Source organism: Bufo gargarizans, unplaced genomic scaffold (genome assembly GCF_014858855.1).
Source record: "Bufo gargarizans isolate SCDJY-AF-19 unplaced genomic scaffold, ASM1485885v1 fragScaff_scaffold_107_pilon, whole genome shotgun sequence".
NCBI lineage: Eukaryota > Metazoa > Chordata > Amphibia > Anura > Bufonidae > Bufo > Bufo gargarizans.
In genome coordinates, this window is record NW_025334055.1 from 77,298 (window position 1) to 100,768 (window position 23,471).

The 23,471-nt window shown below is 53.2% G+C and overlaps 2 protein-coding genes across 2 annotated transcripts; one reads left to right on the forward strand and one right to left on the reverse strand.

The window, feature by feature from the left end:
• Positions 1 to 706: 706 nt before the first annotated feature.
• On the reverse strand, positions 707 to 2,071 carry LOC122922281 (protein ANTAGONIST OF LIKE HETEROCHROMATIN PROTEIN 1-like). The gene has a single exon (XM_044272840.1). The coding sequence runs from the start codon at positions 2,069 to 2,071 to the stop codon at positions 707 to 709; it is 1,365 nt and encodes a 454-aa protein (XP_044128775.1).
• A 374-nt stretch (positions 2,072 to 2,445) lies between these two features.
• On the forward strand, positions 2,446 to 22,860 carry MPDU1 (mannose-P-dolichol utilization defect 1). Its single transcript, XM_044272836.1, has 7 exons — positions 2,446 to 2,685; positions 15,690 to 15,755; positions 18,814 to 18,946; positions 19,022 to 19,107; positions 19,200 to 19,318; positions 20,258 to 20,368; positions 22,624 to 22,860. Exons 1-7 carry the CDS (start codon positions 2,598 to 2,600, stop codon positions 22,756 to 22,758), a joined length of 738 nt encoding a protein of 245 aa, XP_044128771.1. The 5' UTR covers positions 2,446 to 2,597; the 3' UTR covers positions 22,759 to 22,860.
• The last annotated feature ends 611 nt before the right edge of the window (positions 22,861 to 23,471 follow it).

Consider the following 23,471-nt stretch of genomic DNA (forward strand, 5'->3'; position numbering starts at 1 on the left):
AAATGGAGAGGCACTGGCCACTGTTTTTGAGATTGTTGGTGGCCCCAGCAGTCGGGCCCCTGCCGATCAGACAAATATCCCCTATCCTGTGGGACAACCCCTCTCACGTGCATTACTTTTGATCATGGTAGGAATAGTGCAGCCTGTTCTACCCTATCCAGAGGTAAAAAGAGCAGAACCCATTATAGGCCAATGGGCAAAACAGAATGGATCTTGCACAACCATAAACTATCCACATCAGTCTTTATACTTATGGCCATCGAAAACCTTGACTGCATGGACTCTAGATAGGGGGAATCTACTCATCTCAAGCAGCACAGTGCAACTAGTATCGCAGCTCATTTACAGCATCACGGTGGCTCAGTGGTTAGCGGTGGCTCAGCGGTTAGCGGTGGCTCAGCGGTTAGCACTGGTGCCTTGCAGCACTTGAATCTGAACAAGGACAACATAAGCATGAAGTTTGTATATTCTATCCGTGTTTCCCTCCACACTCCAGACATCCTTGATAGGGAATTTAGATTGTGAGCTCCTGGGGACAGTGAGAGATAATGTCTGTACAGTTCTGCAGAATATGTAAGCACTATACAAGTAAAATAAACTGCCCACGTTGCCTAAAGAGGCATGTGGTTTGGGGTTTCAGAGCTGCTTATATGTCATGATACTTAGAACGGCTGTCATGATATGGTATTATTAACCGTTTGGAACGTCACATTCCAGCATTCTGTGCCCGTACGTGTTTGGCCAGGGCATCTCGGATCCCCTCAGATGTTCCTTCTGGCTCCAAGTCATCCTCGTCACACTCACTTGGCTGTTCTAACTCTTCCTCGAAGGCTTCTTCTGACCAATGCTCTTGGAACGGATCTCCACGGGACTCACAGATATTATGGAGTGTGCAGCAAGCGGCAATTAAAGTGGGGAGAAACGAGGGATCCGAGTCACTGTGTTTCAACAGACAACACCAACGACCCTTGAGGCGTCCAAAAGCGACTTGTGCCACACTAAGGATGGACGAAAACTGCACATTCAGTTCTGAACGTTCTGGATTTGACTCTTTAGAGAAGGGCGTCATCAGCCAGGGCAGCAGGGGATATGAGCGGGACCCTAACAAGTGGATGGGTATGTCGACTCCATCCACGCAGTACGTTGTGTTAGGGAACAGAGTTCCTTCCATACCCGACTCATAAAGCTCAGAAGTCAATAAGACCTGAGTGTCGGAGAGGTTTCCAGGACTTCCAATATTTAGATCCCAGAAGCAATGGTCGGAGTCTACCACAGCCTGGAGAACCACAGAATGCCAACCTTTGGTATTGAAATACTGCCCGGCACGTTCCTGAGGGGGGTCTACAACGACATGGAAAGTGCCTATGACCCCGGCCAGCTGGGGTGTGCCAAAATGTCGCTCGAAGCCTTTCATTGTGTCACGCAGAACGTCTCCTTGAGGAATGGAAATGAACTTGGGGGTCAGAAAGGAGACCACCGCCTGGCAAACGTCCCGAACAACCTTACAAATAGTTGAACGTGAGACTCCAAATATTTTCTCAATGGCTCGATATTCACATGAAGAACCAAGGCGCCATAAAGTCATGGCCAAGCGTACTTCTGCCGGGATGGTGTGGCGTACGTTGGAGCCCATTTTCTCAATGACTGGTCGAAGCTGATCGCACAAATAAACGAAAGTGGACTTTGTCACTCGAAAGCTCTCGATCCAGTCAGAGCTGGTCAAGGCTTTCTCCATCATGGTGCTCCAGAGCGCCAAGGGCTGAAAGTGAGCGCCCTGCCACTCGGTAATTGGCGCAGTCGATGTGGCGGACACTCCACTGCCGCTCAACAGTCGGGTCGTCGCCAGGACAGCAAAGCGCAGGCTCTCCCTCGCCTTGGAACGTTGGAAACGGGAAATTCTCCTTCGACGTTCATATTCACGTCTTCTTCTTTCCTTCATCAGGCGGACATAATAGAAGGAGCAGAGCGCCACCGTCCCTGCGCACAACTCCCGGAGACCCCCACCTCTATGCATCTCCTCATCATTTGGAGGGTGGCTCTCCTCATAATGCTGAAACTCCTGAGCATCCATGTTGTCAGATGTCCTCAGACCATTAATAAGGGAAGTGGTGAATTACCAGTAATGGGGGACCTGAGAACATGAACCCTGCACCTCCCACTCACCATGAACAGCCCACCACAAGGACCCCCGGGCTGATTCTGGGGCAGTAAGATGGCGGCCGCCTCAGGTCCTCAAGTCTTTCACAAATTAACACGCTTTTCCCGCCCACGATCGGAGGCGTTGTTTTAAAGGGGCGTGGCCAGCGCGTCGCGTACTTTCCCGCCTTTTCCTCACAAGAGCGTCCTGCTACCTCAGTCAGGGAACCGCAGTTGGTCCGTGATTTCCACCCTTCTGATATTCCGGTGTCTCCGGTGTTTGCTCGCCTTAGGATAGCTGCGCGCATGGGCAGTAAGGGCAGTGTGTCTTCAGGACTGCTGTAGCGGAAATTCAAATACCTCACTCAATATGGCTGTCCGAGGCTGACGGATGTGACGTCACCTCTGTGACAGATATTTCAGGAAGTGAGAAGCCCACCGGCTGATCCATACTTGACGGAATGGACACGATACGGGGACTGCTGGTCCCGGGGATTCTCCCTGAGCGCTGCCATGATGAGTTCTTCCTCAACTACAACCTGCTTCACGGTATAACCCCCCCCCCCCCGCCCAGCTGAATGGTATATTCCAGATCACCCACTATGCACTGCACCCAGTGTAAGGGAAACCTACCCCTCCTGTATGTACCTGCACCCAGTGTAAGGGAAACCTACCCCTCCTGTATGTACCTGCACCCAGTGTAAGGGAAACCTACCCCTCCTGTATGTACCTGCACCCCAGTGTGAGGGACACCTACCCCTCCTGTATGTACCTGCACCCAGTGTAAGGGAAACCTACCCCTCCTGTATGTACCTGCACCCCAGTGTAAGGGAAACCTACCCCTCCTGTATGTACCTGCACCCAGTGTGAGGGACACCTACCCCTCCTGTATGTACCTGCACCCAGTGTAAGGGAAACCTACCCCTCCTGTATGTACCTGCACCCCAGTGTAAGGGAAACCTACCTCTCCTGTATGTACCTGCACCCAGTGTAAGGGACACCTACCCCTCCTGTATGTACCGGCACCCAGTGTGAGGGACACCTACCCCTCCTGTATGTACCTGCACCCAGTGTAAGGGAAACCTACCCCTCCTGTATGTACCTGCACCCAGTGTAAGGGAAACCTACCTCTCCTGTATGTACCTGCACCCAGTGTAAGGGAAACCTACCCCTCCTGTATGTACCTGCACCCAGTGTAAGGGAAACCTACCTCTCCTGTATGTACCTGCACCCAGTGTAAGGGACACCTACCCCTCCTGTATGTACCTGCACCCAGTGTAAGGGAAACCTACCCCTCCTGTATGTACCTGCACCCAGTGTAAGGGAAACCTACGCTCCTGTATGTACCTGCACCCAGTGTAAGGGAAACCTACGCTCCTGTATGTACCTGCACCCCAGTGTGAGGGACACCTACCCCTCCTGTATGTACCTGCACCCCAGTGTGAGGGACACCTACCTCTCCTGTATGTACCTGCACCCAGTGTAAGGGACACCTACCCCTCCTGTATATACCTGCACCCCAGTGTGAGGGAAAACTACCCCTCCTGTATGTACCTGCACCCCAGTGTAAGGGAAACCTAGCCCTCCTGTATGTACCTGCACCCCAGTGTAAGGGACACCTACCCCTCCTGTATGTACCTGCACCCCAGTGTAAGGGAAACCTAGCCCTCCTGTATATACCTGCACCCAGTGTTAGCCCTCTTTCACACTTGCATTGTCCGGATCTGGCGTGTACTCCACTTGCCAGAATTACACGCCGGATCCGGAAAAACGCAAGTGAACTGAAAGCATTTGAAGACGGATCCGTCATTTAAAATGCGTTCAGTGTTACTATGGCAGCCGGGACGCTATTAAAGTCCCGGTTGCCATAGTAGTAGTGGGGAGCGGTATACTTACAGCCCGTGCGGCTCCCGGGGCGCTCCAGAATGACGTCAGGTGACGTGCCATGTGATCACGTGATCCATGCGCGTGGGGCGCCCTGACGTCACTCTGGAGCGCCCCGGGGGCCGCACAGACAGTAAGTATGCTGCTCCCCGCTACACTTTACCATGGCTGCCAGGACTTTAGCGTCCCGGCAGCCATGGTAACCATTGAGAAAAAGCTAAACGTCGGATCCGGCAATGCGCCGAAACGACGTTTAGCTTAAGGCCGGATCCGGATCAATGCCTTTCAATGGGCTATTATTCCGGATCCGGCCTTGCGGCAAGTCTTCAGGATTTTTGGCCGGAGCAAAAAGCGCAGCATGCTACGGTATTTTCTCCGGCCAAAAAACGTTCCGGTCCGGAACTGAAGACATCCTGATGCATCCTGAACGGATTTCTCTCCATTCAGAATGCATTAGGATAATCCTGATCAGGATTCTTCCGGCATAGAGTTCCGTCGTCAGGGCTCTATGCCGGAAGAAAAGAACGCAAGTGTGAAAGAGCCCTAAAGGGAAACCTAGCCCTCCCGTGTGTACCTGCAAACACTCAAATTATTAAAATCCTGTTAGTATGGTGCGGAAGTATTGCCTTTTATGAATAACCGATCAAATCATTAGTTTCGTTTTGCACCCCTTTGGTGGTGTTATAAAATAATTGAGCAGTGTGTCTGTGTCCGCTCTTCGAGCGCTCCTCAAGAAAACTTTATTTAAAACCCGGACAGTCATAGAGGTGGGGGTTTTGCCCCAACAAAACCTGGCGCCCAACATGGAGAAGGAACGCCCAGGAGAGAAGCTGATGTCTCCTGCCCATTGCTCCGATAGTAGTAATTTGCATATGGAGCAGGAGATGGTAATGGGGGCCACAACGGGCGAACGGAGTGGTGCCCACGAATAATAGTAAGTGCAGGGAGATCCCTGGGCGCCGCTACTTAACAAAGTCCGGGACCCATGAAAGTTCGTCTTTAACTTTTAATATAGGAGGCAGCAGAATAACATAGCCGGCACCCTGCCTCTGACAGGGAGCTGCGATCAGCGGCAGTTAACCCCTCAGGTGCGGTGGTATCGAAGGCTTTATGGGCAACATCAAAAACAGACATAGGGAAACTCCCGGTGTCTCCGGTCACTGTGCATCTTAAGCCAGGATGTCGGCCCCCTCGAGTGAAGCAGTACCCCCTCAGTCATGCCCAGGAGATAGCAGGGGCCAGTCAGATTGATGCTTTTCTCCAGGCCGGTGTATTGATAAAAACAGTATCTCCTGCTAATACCCCGCTGTTCCCAATAAAGAAGAAACCAGTTAAGGGACAGCCTGTCAGTTACAGGATGGTTCATGATCTTAGAGAAGTTAACAAGGTGACAGTTTTACAAACTCCCCGACCACGTATACACGGGCTCTGCCATCTGTCCTTACAGACTGAGCACCGCCGGCTCAGTGCTCCTGTTACAACACGTGGATGACTTGCTCCTGTGTGCTGAAGACAGTGAGACTTGCTGTGGGGCGACTATCTCTTACTTTTCCTCCAGCAGAACGGGTGTAAAGCCTCGAAGCAGAAGCTGCAGTTTAGTAAAGACAAGGTTGTATTTCTAGGACACTGCCTCTCCCATGGAGCTCGCCATCTAACCCCAGAAAGAAAGGATACAAGCGCCCATAGGAGCACAAAGCCTCCGGGTGTTTTTGGGGCTGGTGTCATACTGTCGCCCCTGGATTAGATATGCCTCCATGTTAATGCAGCCTCTGTATGATTGTCTGTCACCTGACAGAAGAGGCAATGAATAATTTCCATACATTGATGCTGTGCATAACCTCGGCCCCAGCCCTGGGTATTCCAAAATATGACGAGGAATTTCACCTGTTCTGTTCAGAAATGCAGGGTCACAGCGCGGCTGTACTGACTCAGAAACATGGTGACCGCCAGCGGTGTACTTTTCAGCCAGATTAGATCCTGTCGCCAGAGGCGCCCCCTCCCGTGTCAGGGCGGCAGCGCAGGCAATGATAGAAAAAGCCTCTGACACTATATTAGACTACACGGTGACTGTACAAACACCCCATGACATACAGGGCATATTAACACAGGTTTAGCCTCAGCATATTTCTATGACCAGGCAGCTCAGACTCCAGTGTGCACTCCTCATGCCGCTAACATTTCCTTCACAAGGTGTACTACTCTGAATCCTGCTACTTTGTTACCAATCGCAGATTCAGAAATGGGGGAAGGGGCATAGAAGGTACAGGCAGCCTCCTAAATGACATGATGGAACATGACCCCCCGTGACTGTGTACAAATAATGCAACAAGAAACGTCAGGAGTTAATCATGTCCATGAAAACCCCCTGATAACCCTGTTTTTTGAGTATTTTGTAGATGAAAGCAGGTTGATTGGAGAGGACGGCCGGTTTCACACTGGATATGCAGTGGTCACACAGCATGAGGTAGGGATAGCTGAACCACGGCCACCTCACATGTCAGCGCAAGAGGCACCTCACATGTCAGCGCAAGAGGCGCATATGGAGGCACTCACTGAGGCGTGAACATTGGCCAAGGGGAAGAAGGTGAACATCTACATGGACTCGAGGTACGCTTTTGGTATTGCACATGACTATGGGCCCATATGGCGGCTAGAGACTTTCTAACATCAGCAGGCCGGCCAATTAAAGATAAAGACTCTGTACTTGAACTTATGAACTCTGATTACCAGAGGAGGTTGCTATTATTAAGATAAAGGCTCACACAAGATGTACCAGGGTGGAAGCAAAAGGCAATGATCGAGCAGACAAGGCAGCCAAACAAGCTGCACTCCAGCCACTAAATGCTGACGCCACCCCAGTGAGAGCCTCGAGACCTGAGGACATTTCTGTACGTACATTTCAAAGAATGCTCGAACAAGGCCCTCCAGGGGAAAAAGAACTTTGGGCAAAACAAGGAGCCAAACCTGATGAACATGGAATTTGGAGAATCAAGGACACAATGTGTCTACCCCGTCCTCTATACCCAGCTATGGCTCAGTAGGCCCACTCACCTATCAAAAAATGCCATGGTAAGTGTGGTCAATGCAGGGTGGGTTGCTCCAGGATTTTCTACAGCAGCCGCTCGGTTTGTACAAGGATGTATGGTCTGTGCATTGAACAATCCCGGTCAAGTGGTGAAGACTCCAAGCGAGCAGACCCCCAGGCCACTTTACCCGTTTCAGAGACTGCAGATAGACTGTATACAACTTCCTAAGGTAGGAGTATAGGAATTTGTCGTCGTATGTGTTGATCTCTTTTCAGGGTGGCCGGAAGCCATCCCAGTAGCAAATGCAAAGAAGCTGGTCAGTGAGCTGGTGTGCAGGTATGGTGTCCCTGAAGTTATTGAATCAGACGGGGGTTCCCACTACACAGGAGAAGTAATGAGGGAAGTGATGCAGGCTTTAGGGGTCTCCCAAGCTTTCCATGCATCATACCATCCCCAAAGCAGTGGCTGTGTTGAGCGCCTAAATGGCAGTATTCAACAGGACTTAGAAAGGACCATCAAATCTGGGATCCAGGCCTCTCCTCACATGTCTCCTGGTTGCATACTGTGTGTTCCTTCTACTGGATCTGGAAGGGAAGCAAGCACTTGTTTATGGGTGTGCTTAAGCCTCTTTGTGAGGGCCCGCATGTAGCTTGTTAGGCCATCATAGTTTATTTGCAACTGTTGTGGGGAAATACAATCCTAATCTGGATACACGATTCCAAACAGAATCTCAAATGGGGATAATACTGTCTTTCTCTTTGGAGTGGTCCTGACTGAGTATAAGGCTAAAGGCAAATACTCTGGCCGAGACCACTGAGTTTCCTACATGGCTTCCTGAATTTGCAATTTGAGCGTGCCATTTAGGCGCTCAATGCAGCCGCTGCTTTGGGGATGGTATGCTGCATGGAAAGCTTGGGTGACCCCCTAAAGCCTGCATCACTTCCCTCAATGTTCTCCTGTGAAGTGGGAACCCCTGTCTGATTCAGTAACTTCAGGGACACCATGCCTGCACACCAGCTCACTGACCAGCTGCTTTGCTAAAGAGATCAAGACACACAAGGACAAATTCCGATACTCCTACCTTAGGATACTTTCACACTGGCAATTTTCTTTTCCCCTCACTGAGTTCCGTCCTAGGGGCTCAATACTGGAAAAGAACTGATCAGTTTTATCCCCATGCATTCTGAATGGAGAGAAATCAGCTCAGGATGTCTTCAGTTCAGTAACTAAACATTGTTTTGGACATGCTGCAGTATTATCTCTGTCCAAAATTCCGGATTAGTTGCCGAAAAGCTGGATTCGGCATTAATTTACATTGAAATTTATTAGTGCCGGATTATTTATACCGCAATGCCGGATCCGTCATTCCGGTCTGTGCATGCGCAGACTGGTAAAAAATGTGGAAAAAATATATATAATGGATCCGTTTCTCCGGATGACATCCGGAGACACTATTCCGTTCTTGCAGTGCATTTATAAGACTGATCTGGTTGCATCCGGATCCTTCTACAAATGCTGTCCGTTTGCATGCAGATTGCCAGCGAGGGAACTGCTTGCCGGATCACTCTGCTGCAAGTGTGAAAGTAGCCTTAGACTATATACAACTGCCTATCTGCAGTCTCTAGAACGGGTAAAGTGGCCTGGGGGGGGGGGGGGGGGTGTGCTTGCTTGGAGTCTTCACCACTTTGTTCAATGCACAGACCATACATCCTTGTACAAACCGAGCGGCTGCTGTAGAAAATCCTGGAGCAATCAACCCTGCATTGACCACACTTACCATGGCACCTTTTGATAGGTGAGTGGGCCTCCTGAGTTATAGTTGGGTATAGAAGACGGGGGTAGACACATTGTGTCCTTTATTCTACAAATTCCATGTTCATCAGGTTTGGCTCCTTGTTTTGCCCAAAGTTCTTTTTCCTCAGGAGGGGCTTGTTCGAGCATTCTTTGAAATGTACTTAATGAGATGTCCTCAGGTCTTGAGGCTCTCACTGGGGTGGCTGGAGTGCAGCTAGTTTGGCTGCCTTGTCTGCTCGATCATTGGCTTCTGCTTCCACCGTGGTACATCTTGTATGAGCCTTTATCTTAAGAATAGCGACCTCCTCTGGTAATCACAGAGAGTTCATAAGTTCAAGTACAGAGTCTTTATCTTTAATTGGCTGGCCTGCTGATGTTAGAAAGTCTCTAGCCCGCCATATGTGTCCATAGTCATGTGCAATACCAAAAGCATACCTTGAGTCCGTGTAGATGTTCACCTTCTTCCTCTTGGCCAATGTCCACGCCTCAGTGAGTGTCTCCAGCTGCGCCTCTTGCGCTGACATGTGAGGTGGCTGTGGTTCAGCTATCCCTACCTCATGCTGTGGGACCACTGCATATCCAGTGTGGAACCGGCCATCCTCTCCCATCAACCTGCTTCCAGCTACAAAATACTCAAATTCAGGGTTATCAGGGGTTTTTCATGGACATTATTTGTACACAGTCACGGGGGTCATGTTCCATCATGTCATTTAGGAGGCTGCCCGTACCTTCTATGCCCCTTCCCCTTTTTCTGAATCTGTGATTGGTAACAAAGTAGCAGGATTCAGAGTAGTACACCTTGTGAAGGAAATGTTAGCGGCATGAGGAGTGCACACTGGAGTCTGAGCTGCCTGGTCATAGAAATATGCTGAGGCTAAACCTGTGTTAATATGCCCTGTATGTCATGGGGTGTTTGTACAGTCACCGTGTAGTCTAATATAGTGTCAGAGGCTTTTCTATCATGGCCTGCACTACCACCCTGACACAGGAGGGGGCGCCTCTGGTGACAGGGTCTAATCTGGCTGAAGTCACCATGTTTCTGAGTCAGTACAGCCGCGCTGTGACCCTGCATTTCTAAACAGAACAGGTGAAATTCCTTGTCATATTTTGGAATGGCCAGGGCTGGGGCGGAGGTTATGCACAGCTTCGTATGGAAATTATTCCCTGCCTCTTCTGTCAGGTGACAGACAATCATACAGAGGCTGCATTAACATGGAGGCATGTCTAATCCAGGGGCGACGGTATGACACCGTCCCCAAAACACCCGGAGGCTTTGTGCTCCTTTGGGCGCTTGTATCCTTTCTTTCTGGGGTTAGATGGCGAGCTCCATGGGAGAGGCCGTGTCCTAGAAACACAACCTTGTCTTTACTAAACTGCAGCTTCTGCTTTGAGGCTTTACACCCGTTCTGCTGGAGGAAAAGTAAGAGATATAGTCGCCCCACAGCAAGTCTCATTGTCTTCAGAATCTGCCTATAGTCCGAAGACTGTTTTTGCCTTATCTTGACGTACAGCTGAATCATTATTACTGACATTAAATCTAACCATTTAAAAATGCTCAGTTGTGTTGCCTATTTTTTGTTAATGGATCAATTTATACTCCGTTCACTATCTGGACTGTAATTCAAGAAGGGGCTGGAGGCTGCGCGCTGGCTCCAGACTCCCTCCTATTCTTATGCTGAGTACACTTGTGTTAGGCTGAGTACACTTATTGCGGCTACTCCCCTGCTCTAAAACACCCTCAATGACTGTCCCCCGACATGTTTCGCCAGCTAACCAGTTTCCTCAGAGCTTCCCCACTATATCACTTGGTGTACTGTTACTGAGCCTCAGTGTATACAGAGCTTCCCCACTATATCACCTAGTGTACTGTTACTGAGCCTCAGTGTATACAGAGCTTCCCCACTATATCACCTAGTGTACTGTTACTGAGCCTCAGTGTATACAGAGCTTCCCCACTATATCACCTAGTGTACTGTTACTGAGCCTCAGTGTATACAGAGCTTCACCACTATATCACCTAGTGTACTCTGTACTGAGCCTCAGTGTCCCCACTATATCACCTAGTGTACTGTTACTGAGCCTCAGTGTATACAGAGCTTCCCCACTATATCACCTAGTGTACTGTTACTGAGCCTCAGTGTATACAGAGCTTTCCCACTATATCACCTAGTGTACTGTTACTGAGCCTCAGTGTATACAGAGCTTCCCCACTATATCACCTAGTGTACTGTTACTGAGCCTCAGTGTATACAGAGCTTCCCCACTATATCACCTAGTGTACTGTTACTGAGCCTCAGTGTATACAGAGCTTCACCACTATATCACCTAGTGTACTGTTACTGAGCCTCAGTGTATACAGAGCTTCCCCACTATATCACCTAGTGTACTGTTACTGAGCCTCAGTGTATACAGAGCTTCCCCACTATATCACCTAGTGTACTGTTACTGAGCCTCAGTGTATACAGAGCTTCACCACTATATCACCTAGTGTACTGTTACTGAGCCTCAGTGTATACAGAGCTTCCCCACTATATCACCTAGTGTACTGTTACTGAGCCTCAGTGTATACAGAGCTTCCCCACTATATCACCTAGTGTACTGTTACTGAGCCTCAGTGTATACAGAGCTTTCCCACTATATCACCTAGTGTACTGTTACTGAGCCTCAGTGTATACAGAGCTTCACCACTATATCACCTAGTGTACTGTTACTGAGCCTCAGTGTATACAGAGCTTTCCCACTATATCACCTAGTGTACTGTTACTGAGCCTCAGTGTATACAGAGCTTCACCACTATATCACCTAGTGTACTCTGTACTGAGCCTCAGTGTCCCCACTATATCACCTAGTGTACTGTTACTGAGCCTCAGTGTATACAGAGCTTCCCCACTATATCACCTAGTGTACTGTTACTGAGCCTCAGTGTATACAGAGCTTCCCCACTATATCACCTAGTGTACTGTTACTGAGCCTCAGTGTATACAGAGCTTCACCACTATATCACCTAGTGTACTGTTACTGAGCCTCAGTGTATACAGAGCTTCCCCACTATATCACCTAGTGTACTGTTACTGAGCCTCAGTGTATACAGAGCTTCACCACTATATCACCTAGTGTACTGTTACTGAGCCTCAGTGTATACAGAGCTTTCCCACTATATCACCTAGTGTACTGTTACTGAGCCTCAGTGTATACAGAGCTTCCCCACTATATCACCTAGTGTACTCTGTTACTAAGATTTCCCTTTCTATAATGTTCTGCAATTTTCCAAACACAGAAAAGAACAAAATGTAAACTGTGACTCCTAAATCCAGACCAAAAACCTCATCAATCAAAGTTACTCATAATCAGAAACTACACCCAACAATCATAGGCATTTTCAACTTTCAAGGTTCTTTATTGCTATGGACTCGACTGTAAAAGGACTTTATATGGACCCTCGAACCAGACAAGCGGTCAGGGAGGCACAGATAAGATGTGAGAGTCTCTTACCTTGCAGCGCTGTCTTTCATGTATGTCCGGATTATCCATGTTGTCGGGAGATCAATGAAGTGTCTCTTAGTTGAGCCCCACGTGAGGTGCTAAGTTTTGTTGGGGCAAACCCCCGCTTCTATGATTGTCGGGCCCCTAATTGATGTTTTGGTTCTGAGCGCTCGGAGAGCTGACACGGACACTGCTGAATCAGATTCTCCTCTATTCCTCACAAGCAGACATTGTAGAACACCACAGATCGGGCCATCACCAAAGGGGTGGAAAGCGAAACTAATGATTGGATTGGTTATTCATAAAAGGCAATACTTCCGCACCGTACTAACAGGATTCTAATGATTAAAGAGTTTCTGCAGCATCTTATCTGTTAGTATTCGTTAGCAGCGCATCCCGAAACTCAGAAGGAACATCCCCCTCTGTTGTCTGTCAGACTCTGATAAGGGACCTGCACCCAGTGTGAGGGACTCCTACCCCCTCCTGTATATACCTGCACCCAGTGTGAGGGACTCCTACCCCCTCCTGTATATACCTGCACCCAGTGTGAGGGACACCTACCCCCTCCTGTATATACCTGCACCCAGTGTGAGGGACTCCTACCCCCTCCTGTATATACCTGCACCCAGTGTGAGGGACACCTACCCCCTCCTGTATATACCTGCACCCAGTGTGAGGGACACCTACCCCTACTGTATATACCTGCACCCAGTGTGAGGGACTCATACCCCTTCTGTATGTACCTGCACCCAGTGTGAGGGACTCCTACCCCCTCCTGTATATACCTGCACCCAGTGTGAGGGACACCTACCCCCTCCTGTATATACCTGCACCCAGTGTGAGGGACACCTACCCCCTCCTGTATATACCTGCACCCAGTGTGAGGGACTCCTACCCCCTCCTGTATATACCTGCACCCAGTGTGAGGGACACCTACCCCCTCCTGTATATACCTGCACCCAGTGTGAGGGACTCATACCCCTTCTGTATGTACCTGCACCCAGTGTGAGGGACTCCTACCCCCTCCTGTATATACCTGCACCCAGTGTGAGGGACACCTACCCCCTCCTGTATATACCTGCACCCAGTGTGAGGGACACCTACCCCCTCCTGTATATACCTGCACCCAGTGTGAGGGACTCCTACCCCCTCCTGTATATACCTGCACCCAGTGTGAGGGACACCTACCCCCTCCTGTATATACCTGCACCCAGTGTGAGGGACTCCTACCCCCTCCTGTATATACCTGCACCCAGTGTGAGGGACACCTACCCCCTCCTGTATATACCTGCACCCAGTGTGAGGGACTCCTACCCCCTCCTGTATATACCTGCACCCAGTGTGAGGGACTCCTACCCCCTCCTGTATATACCTGCACCCAGTGTGAGGGACACCTACCCCCTCCTGTATATACCTGCACCCAGTGTGAGGGACTCCTACCCCCTCCTGTATATACCTGCACCCAGTGTGAGGGACTCCTACCCCCTCCTGTATATACCTGCACCCAGTGTGAGGGACTCCTACCCCCTCCTGTATATACCTGCACCCCAGTGTGAGGGACTCCTACCCCCTCCTGTATATACCTGCACCCCAGTGTGAGGGACTCCTACCCCCTCCTGTATATACCTGCACCCAGTGTGAGGGACTCCTACCCCCTCCTGTATATACCTGCACCCAGTGTGAGGGACTCCTACCCCCTCCTGTATATACCTGCACCCAGTGTGAGGGACTCCTACCCCTCCTGTATGTTCCTGCACCCAGTGTGAGGGACTCCTACCCCCTCCTGTATATACCTGCACCCAGTGTGAGGGACTCCTACCCCCTCCTGTATATACCTGCACCCAGTGTGAGGGACTCCTACCCCCTCCTGTATATACCTGCACCCAGTGTGAGGGACTCATACCCCTCCTGTATATACCTGCACCCAGTGTGAGGGACTCATACCCCTCCTGTATATACCTGCACCCAGTGTGAGGGACTCATACCCCTCCTGTATATACCTGCACCCAGTGTGAGGGACTCATACCCCTCCTGTATATACCTGCACCCAGTGTGAGGGACTCATACCCCTCCTGTATATACCTGCACCCAGTGTGAGGGACTCATACCCCTCCTGTATATACCTGCACCCAGTGTGAGGGACTCATACCCCTCCTGTATATACCTGCACCCAGTGTGAGGGACTCATACCCCTCCTGTATATACCTGCACCCAGTGTGAGGGACTCCTACCCCCTCCTGTATATACCTGCACCCAGTGTGAGGGACTCCTACCCCCTCCTGTATATACCTGCACCCAGTGTGAGGGACACCTACCCCCTCCTGTATATACCTGCACCCAGTGTGAGGGACTCCTACCCCCTCCTGTATATACCTGCACCCAGTGTGAGGGACTCCTACCCCCTCCTGTATATACCTGCACCCCAGTGTGAGGGACTCCTACCCCCTCCTGTATATACCTGCACCCCAGTGTGAGGGACTCCTACCCCCTCCTGTATATACCTGCACCCCAGTGTGAGGGACTCCTACCCCCTCCTGTATATACCTGCACCCAGTGTGAGGGACTCCTACCCCCTCCTGTATATACCTGCACCCAGTGTGAGGGACTCCTACCCCCTCCTGTATATACCTGCACCCAGTGTGAGGGACTCCTACCCCCTCCTGTATATACCTGCACCCAGTGTGAGGGACTCCTACCCCCTCCTGTATATACCTGCACCCAGTGTGAGGGACTCCTACCCCCTCCTGTATATACCTGCACCCAGTGTGAGGGACTCCTACCCCCTCCTGTATATACCTGCACCCAGTGTGAGGGACTCATACCCCCTCCTGTATATACCTGCACCCAGTGTGAGGGACTCATACCCCTCCTGTATATACCTGCACCCAGTGTGAGGGACTCATACCCCTCCTGTATATACCTGCACCCAGTGTGAGGGACTCCTACCCCCTCCTGTATATACCTGCACCCCAGTGTGAGGGACACCTACCCCCTCCTGTATATACCTGCACCCCAGTGTGAGGGACACCTACCCCCTCCTGTATATACCTGCACCCCAGTGTGAGGGACACCTACCCCCTCCTGTATATACCTGCACCCCAGTGTGAGGGACACCTACCCCCTCCTGTATATACCTGCACCCCAGTGTGAGGGACACCTACCCCCTCCTGTATATACCTGCACCCCAGTGTGAGGGACACCTACCCCCTCCTGTATATACCTGCACCCCAGTGTGAGGGACACCTAGCCCCTCCTGTATATACCTGCACCCACCCCTGTTGTATGAGGAGATGTGCACCCATATACCCTTTCCCTCATGGCTCGGGATGGTGATAAATCCTGAGACATCTTGTTTCTGTCTTACAGTTGAATGTCTGAAAGTTCTGCTCAGTAAGGTCTTGGGGATTGGGATCATCATTGGCTCCATCCTAGGTAAGTCCTTGTGCGATGAGTATGTGGGGGGTGCCTCATTGCCTCTGATACCCTGAGACTGGCGGAGCAGGACAGGGCGCTGTGAGATCTCTATGGGTGAGGGGTGACCCGTCACAGATACACCACCAGTGTACTTCTCCCTCCTGATGGTTTGTCACAATGTGTCAGTGCAAGATCTAATTGTAGCAAACCCTCAGCTGTGCTGTATAGTAGGAGACGGGACACCATAGAATTCACATCACTGCTTTTTTATTCCATTCTTGTTTTTCAACACCAGTGGTAGAAAAGTGCTTTTCAGTGCAACATATTCATCAGTGCAACGTTTCGAGCTCTTTGGTGGGAGCCCTTTATCAAGCTGTGGAGACGCTCTGCCGTGGTGCTTGTCATAGTATCATCGCTCTCACTGGTGGAGGGGGACCAATTTAGGTGACGCGCACTCACCGAAGCCTCTGAAGGGGCAGTGCTGTGGTCAACGTTCTGTATACACGGAAGTTAAACCCTCAGCTGTGAGCGCAGGATTAGGTCCAGATTGGTTTCCAGACTGTAAGGCCTCCTGCACACGAACGTTTTTTTACACGGTCCGAAAAAAACGGGGTCCGTGATCCGTGACCGTTTTTTCGTCCGTGGGTCTTCCTTGATTTTTGGAGGATCCACGGACATGAAAAAAAAGTCGTTTTGGCGTCCGCCTGGCCGTGCGGAGCCAAACGGATCCGTCCTGAATTACAATGCAAGGCAATGGGGACGGATCCGTTTGAAAATTGAGCCACAGTGTGTCATCTTCAAACGGATCCGTCCCCATTGACTTACATTATAAGTCTGGACGGATCCGCTTGCCTCCGCACGGCCAGGCGGACACCCGAACATAACTTGAAGCGTCCCCATCAACATGGGAACGCCTCTACGTTAGAATATACTGTCGGATATGAGCTACTTCGTGAAACTCATTTCCGACAGTATATTCTAACACAGAGGCGTTCCCATGGTGATGGGGACGCTTCAGGTTAGAATACACTGCAAACTTGGTACAAGACTGCCCCCTGCTGCCTGGCACCACCCGATCTCTTACAGGGGGATATGATAGCACAATTAACCTCTTCAGGTGCGGCACCTAAAGGGGTTAATTGTACTATCATATTCTCCTGTAAGAGATCAGGGCTGCCAGGCAGCAGGGGGCAGACCCCCCCCTCCCCAGTTTGAATATCGTTGGTGGCACAGTGTGTGCCCTTCGCCCCCCCCCTTCCTCCCGCTATAGTTAAAAATCGTTGGTGGCACAGTGTGTGCCCATGGGCCCCCCCCCCCCCCCCCTTCCTCCCTCTATAGTTAAAAATCATTGGTGGCACAGTGTGCGCCCACCATCGCCCCCCTCCATCCCCCCCCCCCCCCCATCATTGGTGGCAGCGGAGTTCCGATCGGAGTCCCAGTTTAATCGCTGGGGCTCCGATCGGTAACCATGGCAACCAGGAAGCTACTGCATCCCTGGTTGCCATGGTTACTTAGCAATAGTACAATTGTAGAAGATTCATACTTACCTGCCTGCTGCTGCGATGTCTGTGACCAGCCGGGAGCTCCTCCTACTGGTAAGTGAAAGGTCTGTGCGGTGCATTGCTAAAGAACTGTCACTTACCAGTAGGAGGAGCTCCCGGCCGGTCACAGACATCGCAGCAGCAAGCAGGTAAGTATGATTTTTAACTATAGAGGGAGGAAGGGGGGGGGGGGGGCGATGGGCACACACTGTGCCACCAACGATTTTTAACTATAGAGGGAGGAAGGGGGGGCGATGGGCACACACTGTGCCACCAACGATTTTTAACTATAGAGGGAGGAAGGGGGGGCGATGGGCACACACTGTGCCACCAACGATTTTTAACTATAGAGGGAGGAAGGGGGGGGCGATGGGCACACACTGTGCCACCAACGATTTTTAACTATAGAGGGAGGAAGGGGGGGGGGCGATGGGCACACACTGTGCCACCAACGATTTTTAACTATAGAGGGAGGAAGGGGGGGGCGATGGGCACACACTGTGCCACCAACGATATTCAAACTGGGGAGGGGGGGGTCTGCCCCCTGCTGCCTGGCAGCCCTGATCTCTTACAGGAGAATATGATAGTACAATTAACCCCTTTAGGTGCCGCACCTGAAGAGGTTAATTGTGCTATCATATCCCCCTGTAAGAGATCGGGTGGTGCCAGGCAGCAGGGGGCAGTCTTGTACCAAGTTTGCAGTGTATTCTAACTAGAAGCGTCCCCATCACCATGGGAACGCCTCTGTGTTAGAATATACTGTCGGAAATGAGTTTTCACAAAGTGAAAACTTAGATCAGAAAAAGCTTTTATGCAGACGGATCTTCGGATCCGTCTGTATGAAAGCAACCTACGGCCACGGATCACGGACACGGATGCCAATCTTGTGTGCATCCGTGTTCTTTCACGGACCCATTGACTTGAATGGGTCCGTGAACCGTTGTCCGTCAAAAAAATAGGACAGGTCATATTTTTTTGACGGACAGGATACACGGATCACGGCCTCGGCTGCAAAACGGTGCATTTTCCGATTTTTCCACGGACCCATTGAAAGTCAATGGGTCCGCGAAAAAAAACGGAAAACGGCACAACGGCCACGGATGCACACAACGGTCGTGTGCATGAGGCCTAAATGAACATTACACTGTTCACTGGCAGCAAGCAGAGATCTCCGATTTTAGTGTTGCTGAATTTTGGGCCCCCCACTTGTAAAATATCTCCTGCTGTGTCTCCTGGGTGCCACCATCTTGAATGCCCCCGCCCTGTCTGCTGCAGTCTCAGTACTGATTTGCATGCTGTATGTAGATGTGTGGTGACATCCTCCTCTGCCACCCTTTGACATGGACCTCCTCCTCTGCCACCCTTTGACATGGTCCTCCTCCTCTGCCACCCTTTGACATGGTCCTCCTCCTCTGCCACCCTTTGACATGGTCCTCCTCCTCTGCCACCCTTTGACATGGTCCTCCTCCTCTGCCACCCTTTGACATGGTCCTCCTCCTCTGCCACCCTTTGACATGGTCCTCCTCATCATACAGTGAAAGTGCCGCAGATTGTCAAGATTGTGCGCTCGGGCACAGCGGAGGGCCTCAGCTTCAAGTCCATTCTCCTGGAGTTACTGGCGCTGTCGAGCACCATGGTGTACAGCTTCACCCACGGCTTCCCCTTCAGGTGAGCTGCATCCTCCGTCCACAGGGCTCTGCTGGTGGTAGTAGTACATGAGTGCTCACCCTCTTTCTCTCGCAGCGCTTGGGGTGAGGTTCTCTTCCTCATGATTCAGACGCTGATTATTGGATTCCTCATCCAGCATCTCGGAGGACGCACAGCGCTGGGTAAGAGCCCCTGCGCCTCAGCCCTGGCGCTCCTCCCGTGGTTGGCGGCGGCTCTGCCGCCTCCCGTGTTAAATCCTGTTCTCTGTTCCCAGGTGTTCTCTTCCTTGCTGTCTACTTCTCTGTCATCGCCGTCCTCCTGTCTCCTCTGATACCCATGGCCGTCATCACCGGGCTCCAGGCAGCCAACATTCCAGCCGTGGTCTTCAGCAGGGTGAGGGATGTGTATAGCCCTGTCTGCCCGTGTCACCCTGCAGGAGGAGGGGCAGGCTCCTAGCACCTGTCTGCCTGTGTCACCCTGCAGGAGGAGGGGCAGGCTCATAGCTCTCTTCTGTCTGTATCACCCTGCAGGGGGAGGGGCAGGCTCATAGCTCTCTTCTGTCTGTATCACCCTGCAGGAGGAGGGGCAGGCTCATAGCTCTGTACTGTCTGTATCACCCTGCAGGAGGAGGGGCAGGCTCATAGCTCTCTTCTGTCTGTATCACCCTGCAGGAGGAGGGGCAGGCTCATAGCTCTGTACTGTCTGTATCACCCTGTAGGAGGAGGGGCAGGCTCATAGCTCTCTTCTGTCTGTATCACCCTGCAGGAGGAGGGGCAGGCTCATAGCTCTTCTCTGTCTGTATCACCCTGCAGGAGGAGGGGCAGGCTCATAGCTCTCTTCTGTCTGTATCACCCTGCAGGGGGAGGGGCAGGCTCATAGCTCTCCCCTGTCTGTATCACCCTGCAGGGGGAGGGGCAGGCTCATAGCTCTCCCCTGTCTGTATCACCCTGCAGGGGGAGGGGCAGGCTCATAGCTCTCTTCTGTCTGTATCACCCTGCAGGGGGAGGGGCAGGCTCATAGCTCTCCCCTGTCTGTATCACCCTGCAGGGGGAGGGGCAGGCTCATAGCTCTCTTCTGTCTGTATCACCCTGCAGGAGGAGGGGCAGGCTCATAGCTCTCTTCTGTCTGTATCACCCTGCAGGAGGAGGGGCAGGCTCATAGCTCTCTTCTGTCTGTATCACCCTGTAGGAGGAGGGGCAGGCTCATAGCTCTCTTCTGTCTGTATCACCCTGCAGGAGGAGGGGCAGGCTCATAGCTCTCTTCTGTCTGTATCACCCTGCAGGAGGAGGGGCAGGCTCTGGTTCTTTATGTAATGGTGTCTTTTCTCTGTAGCTCATACAAGCCATAACGAACTATAAGAATGGTCACACCGGGCAGTTGTCAGCGGTGACGGTCGCACTCTTATTCCTGGGCTCTTTGGCCCGAATATTCACTTCAATTCAGGTAAGGAATGAAATGTCTTGGTGTGGCGGCAGGGGCTGTGTACTGTGCCCGTGTCTCGCTGCGGCAGGGGGGCTGTGTACTGTGCCCGTGTCTCGCTGCGGCAGGGGGGCTGTGTACTGTGCCCCGTGTCTCGCTGCGGCAGGGGGGCTGTGTGCTGTGCCCGTGTCTCGCTGCCGCAGGGGGGCTGTGTGCTGTGCCCGTGTCTCGCTGCCGCAGGGGGGCTGTGTGCTGTGCCCGTGTCTCGCTGCCTGCAGGGGGGCAGTGTACTGTGCCCGTGTCTCGCTGCCTGCAGGGGGGCAGTGTACTGTGCCCGTGTCTCGCTGCCTGCAGGGGGGCTGTGTACTGTGCCCGTGTCTCGCTGCCTGCAGGGGGGCTGTGTGCTGTGCCCGTGTCTCGGTGCCTGCAGGGGGGCTGTGTGCTGTGCCCGTGTCTCGCTGCCTGCAGGGGGGCTGTGTGCTGTGCCCGTGTCTCGCTGCCTGCAGGGGGGCAGTGTGCTGTGCCCGTGTCTCGCTGCCTGCAGGGGGGCAGTGTACTGTGCCCGTGTCTCGCTGCCTGCAGGGGGGCTGTGTACTGTGCCCGTGTCTCGCTGCCTGCAGGGGGGCTGTGTGCTGTGCCCGTGTCTCGGTGCCTGCAGGGGGGCTGTGTGCTGTGCCCGTGTCTCGCTGCCTGCAGGGGGGCTGTGTGCTGTGCCCGTGTCTCGCTGCCTGCAGGGGGGCTGTGTGCTGTGCCCGTGTCTCGCTGCGGCAGGGGGCTGTGTGCTGTGCCCGTGTCTCGCTGCCTGCAGGGGGGCTGTGTGCTGTGCCCGTGTCTCGCTGCCTGCAGGGGGGCTGTGTGCTGTGCCCGTGTCTCGCTGCGGCAGGGGGGCTGTGTGCTGTGCCCGTGTCTCGCTGCCTGCAGGGGGGCTGTGTGCTGTGCCCGTGTCTCGCTGCCTGCAGGGGGGCTGTGTGCTGTGCCCGTGTCTCGCTGCCTGCAGGGGGGCTGTGTGCTGTGCCCGTGTCTCGCTGCGGCAGGGGGGCTGTGTGCTGTGCCCGTGTCTCGCTGCGGCAGGGGGGCTGTGTGCTGTGCCCGTGTCTCGCTGCCTGCAGGGGGGCTGTGTGCTGTGCCCGTGTCTCGCTGCCTGCAGGGGGGCTGTGTGCTGTGCCCGTGTCTCGCTGCGGCAGGGGGGCTGTGTGCTGTGCCCGTGTCTCGCTGCCTGCAGGGGGGCTGTGTGCTGTGCCCGTGTCTCGCTGCCTGCAGGGGGGCTGTGTGCTGTGCCCGTGTCTCGCTGCCTGCAGGGGGGCTGTGTGCTGTGCCCGTGTCTCGCTGCGGCAGGGGGGCTGTGTGCTGTGCCCGTGTCTCGCTGCGGCAGGGGGGCTGTGTGCTGTGCCCGTGTCTCGCTGCGGCAGGGGGGCTGTGTGCTGTGCCCGTGTCTCGCTGCGGCAGGGGGGCTGTGTGCTGTGCCCGTGTCTCGCTGCGGCAGGGGGCTGTGTGCTGTGCCCGCGTCTCGCTGCGGCAGGGGGGCTGTGTGCTGTGCCCCGTGTCTCGCTGCGGCAGGGGGCTGTGTGCTGTGCCCCGTGTCTCGCTGCGGCAGGGGGGCTGTGTGCTGTGCCCCGTGTCTCGCTGCGGCAGGGGGGCTGTGTGCTGTGCCCCGTGTCTCGCTGCGGCAGGGGGGCTGTGTGCTGTGCCCCGTGTCTCGCTGCGGCAGGGGGGCTGTGTGCTGTGCCCCGTGTCTCGCTGCGGCAGGGGGGCTGTGTGCTGTGCCCCGTGTCTCGCTGCGGCAGGGGGGCTGTGTGCTGTGCCCCGTGTCTCGCTGCGGCAGGGGGGCTGTGTGCTGTGCCCCGTGTCTCGCTGCGGCAGGGGGGCTGTGTGCTGTGCCCCGTGTCTCGCTGCGGCAGGGGGGCTGTGTGCTGTGCCCCGTGTCTCGCTGCGGCAGGGGGGCTGTGTGCTGTGCCCCGTGTCTCGCTGCGGCAGGGGGGCTGTGTGCTGTGCCCCGTGTCTCGCTGCGGCAGGGGGGCTGTGTGCTGTGCCCCGTGTCTCGCTGCGGCAGGGGGGCTGTGTGCTGTGCCCCGTGTCTCGCTGCGGCAGGGGGGCTGTGTGCTGTGCCCCGTGTCTCGCTGCCGCCTGGGGGCTGTGTGCTGTGCCCCGTGTCTCGCTGCCGCAGGGGGCGCTTCCCATACTTCTGCTGTTGACCCCTGTGGTGATGTCACTATGAGTCGTATGTTGTAGGCATGGTGTGATCAGAGGTTATGCTTCTTTCCTCTCTGTTCCCCCTGCAGGAGACTGGAGACCCCCTCTTGTCCCTCACAAGTGCTGTGGCCTCTGCATGTAATGGACTGATATTTGCTCAAGTTCTTTACTACTGGAACGTCAGCTCTGCAGCCGACAAGAAGAAGAAGAAGAAGAGACATTGAAGAGGGACTTTCTCTGTGAACATTCCCGTCCTCCCCGGGGCCACCATGTGGCTCCTGGACTCACCAGCTTCTCCATAATTCCAATGAAATTCTTGGTTTTGATTGGTTGGTGTCTGTGCCGTCTCCTTATCCTGGGCAGGTGGGATGTCCTCGACCATCGTCCTATGGTGGTCAGGGTGGACAGCAGGCTGGACCACGTGCTGATGATCACGGCTGGATTCAGTCTAACTCGTAGACGAGCCGCACACGTGACATGTATGTGACCTGCACACACACACACACACACACACACACACACAGCGACGCAACCATCACGGCTGGATTCAGTCTAACTCGTAGACGAGCCGCACACGTGACATGTATGTGACCTGAGGCCATGCAGTCCTAGCTTTATATCATGTTATTCTTGACTTGGGACTGCAGAGTAAGACGAGGTTCAGCTCATCTGGAGCTGCATTCATAGTGCAGCTGTATAGAGAGTGTGTCCTGCTGGGTTGCTTGTTTCATGTACAAATTTGTGACTGGGGTTTAATACCAGATGCAGGAGCTGTGGATGTGACCGGAGTGTAAGACTTGATGTAAGAGCAGAATGGTGAGCGCAGCTGTGGATGTGACTGGAGTGTAAGACTTGATGTAAGAGCAGAATGGTGAGCGCAGCTGTGGATGTGACCGGAGTATAAGACTTGATGTACGAGCAGAATGGTGAGCGCAGC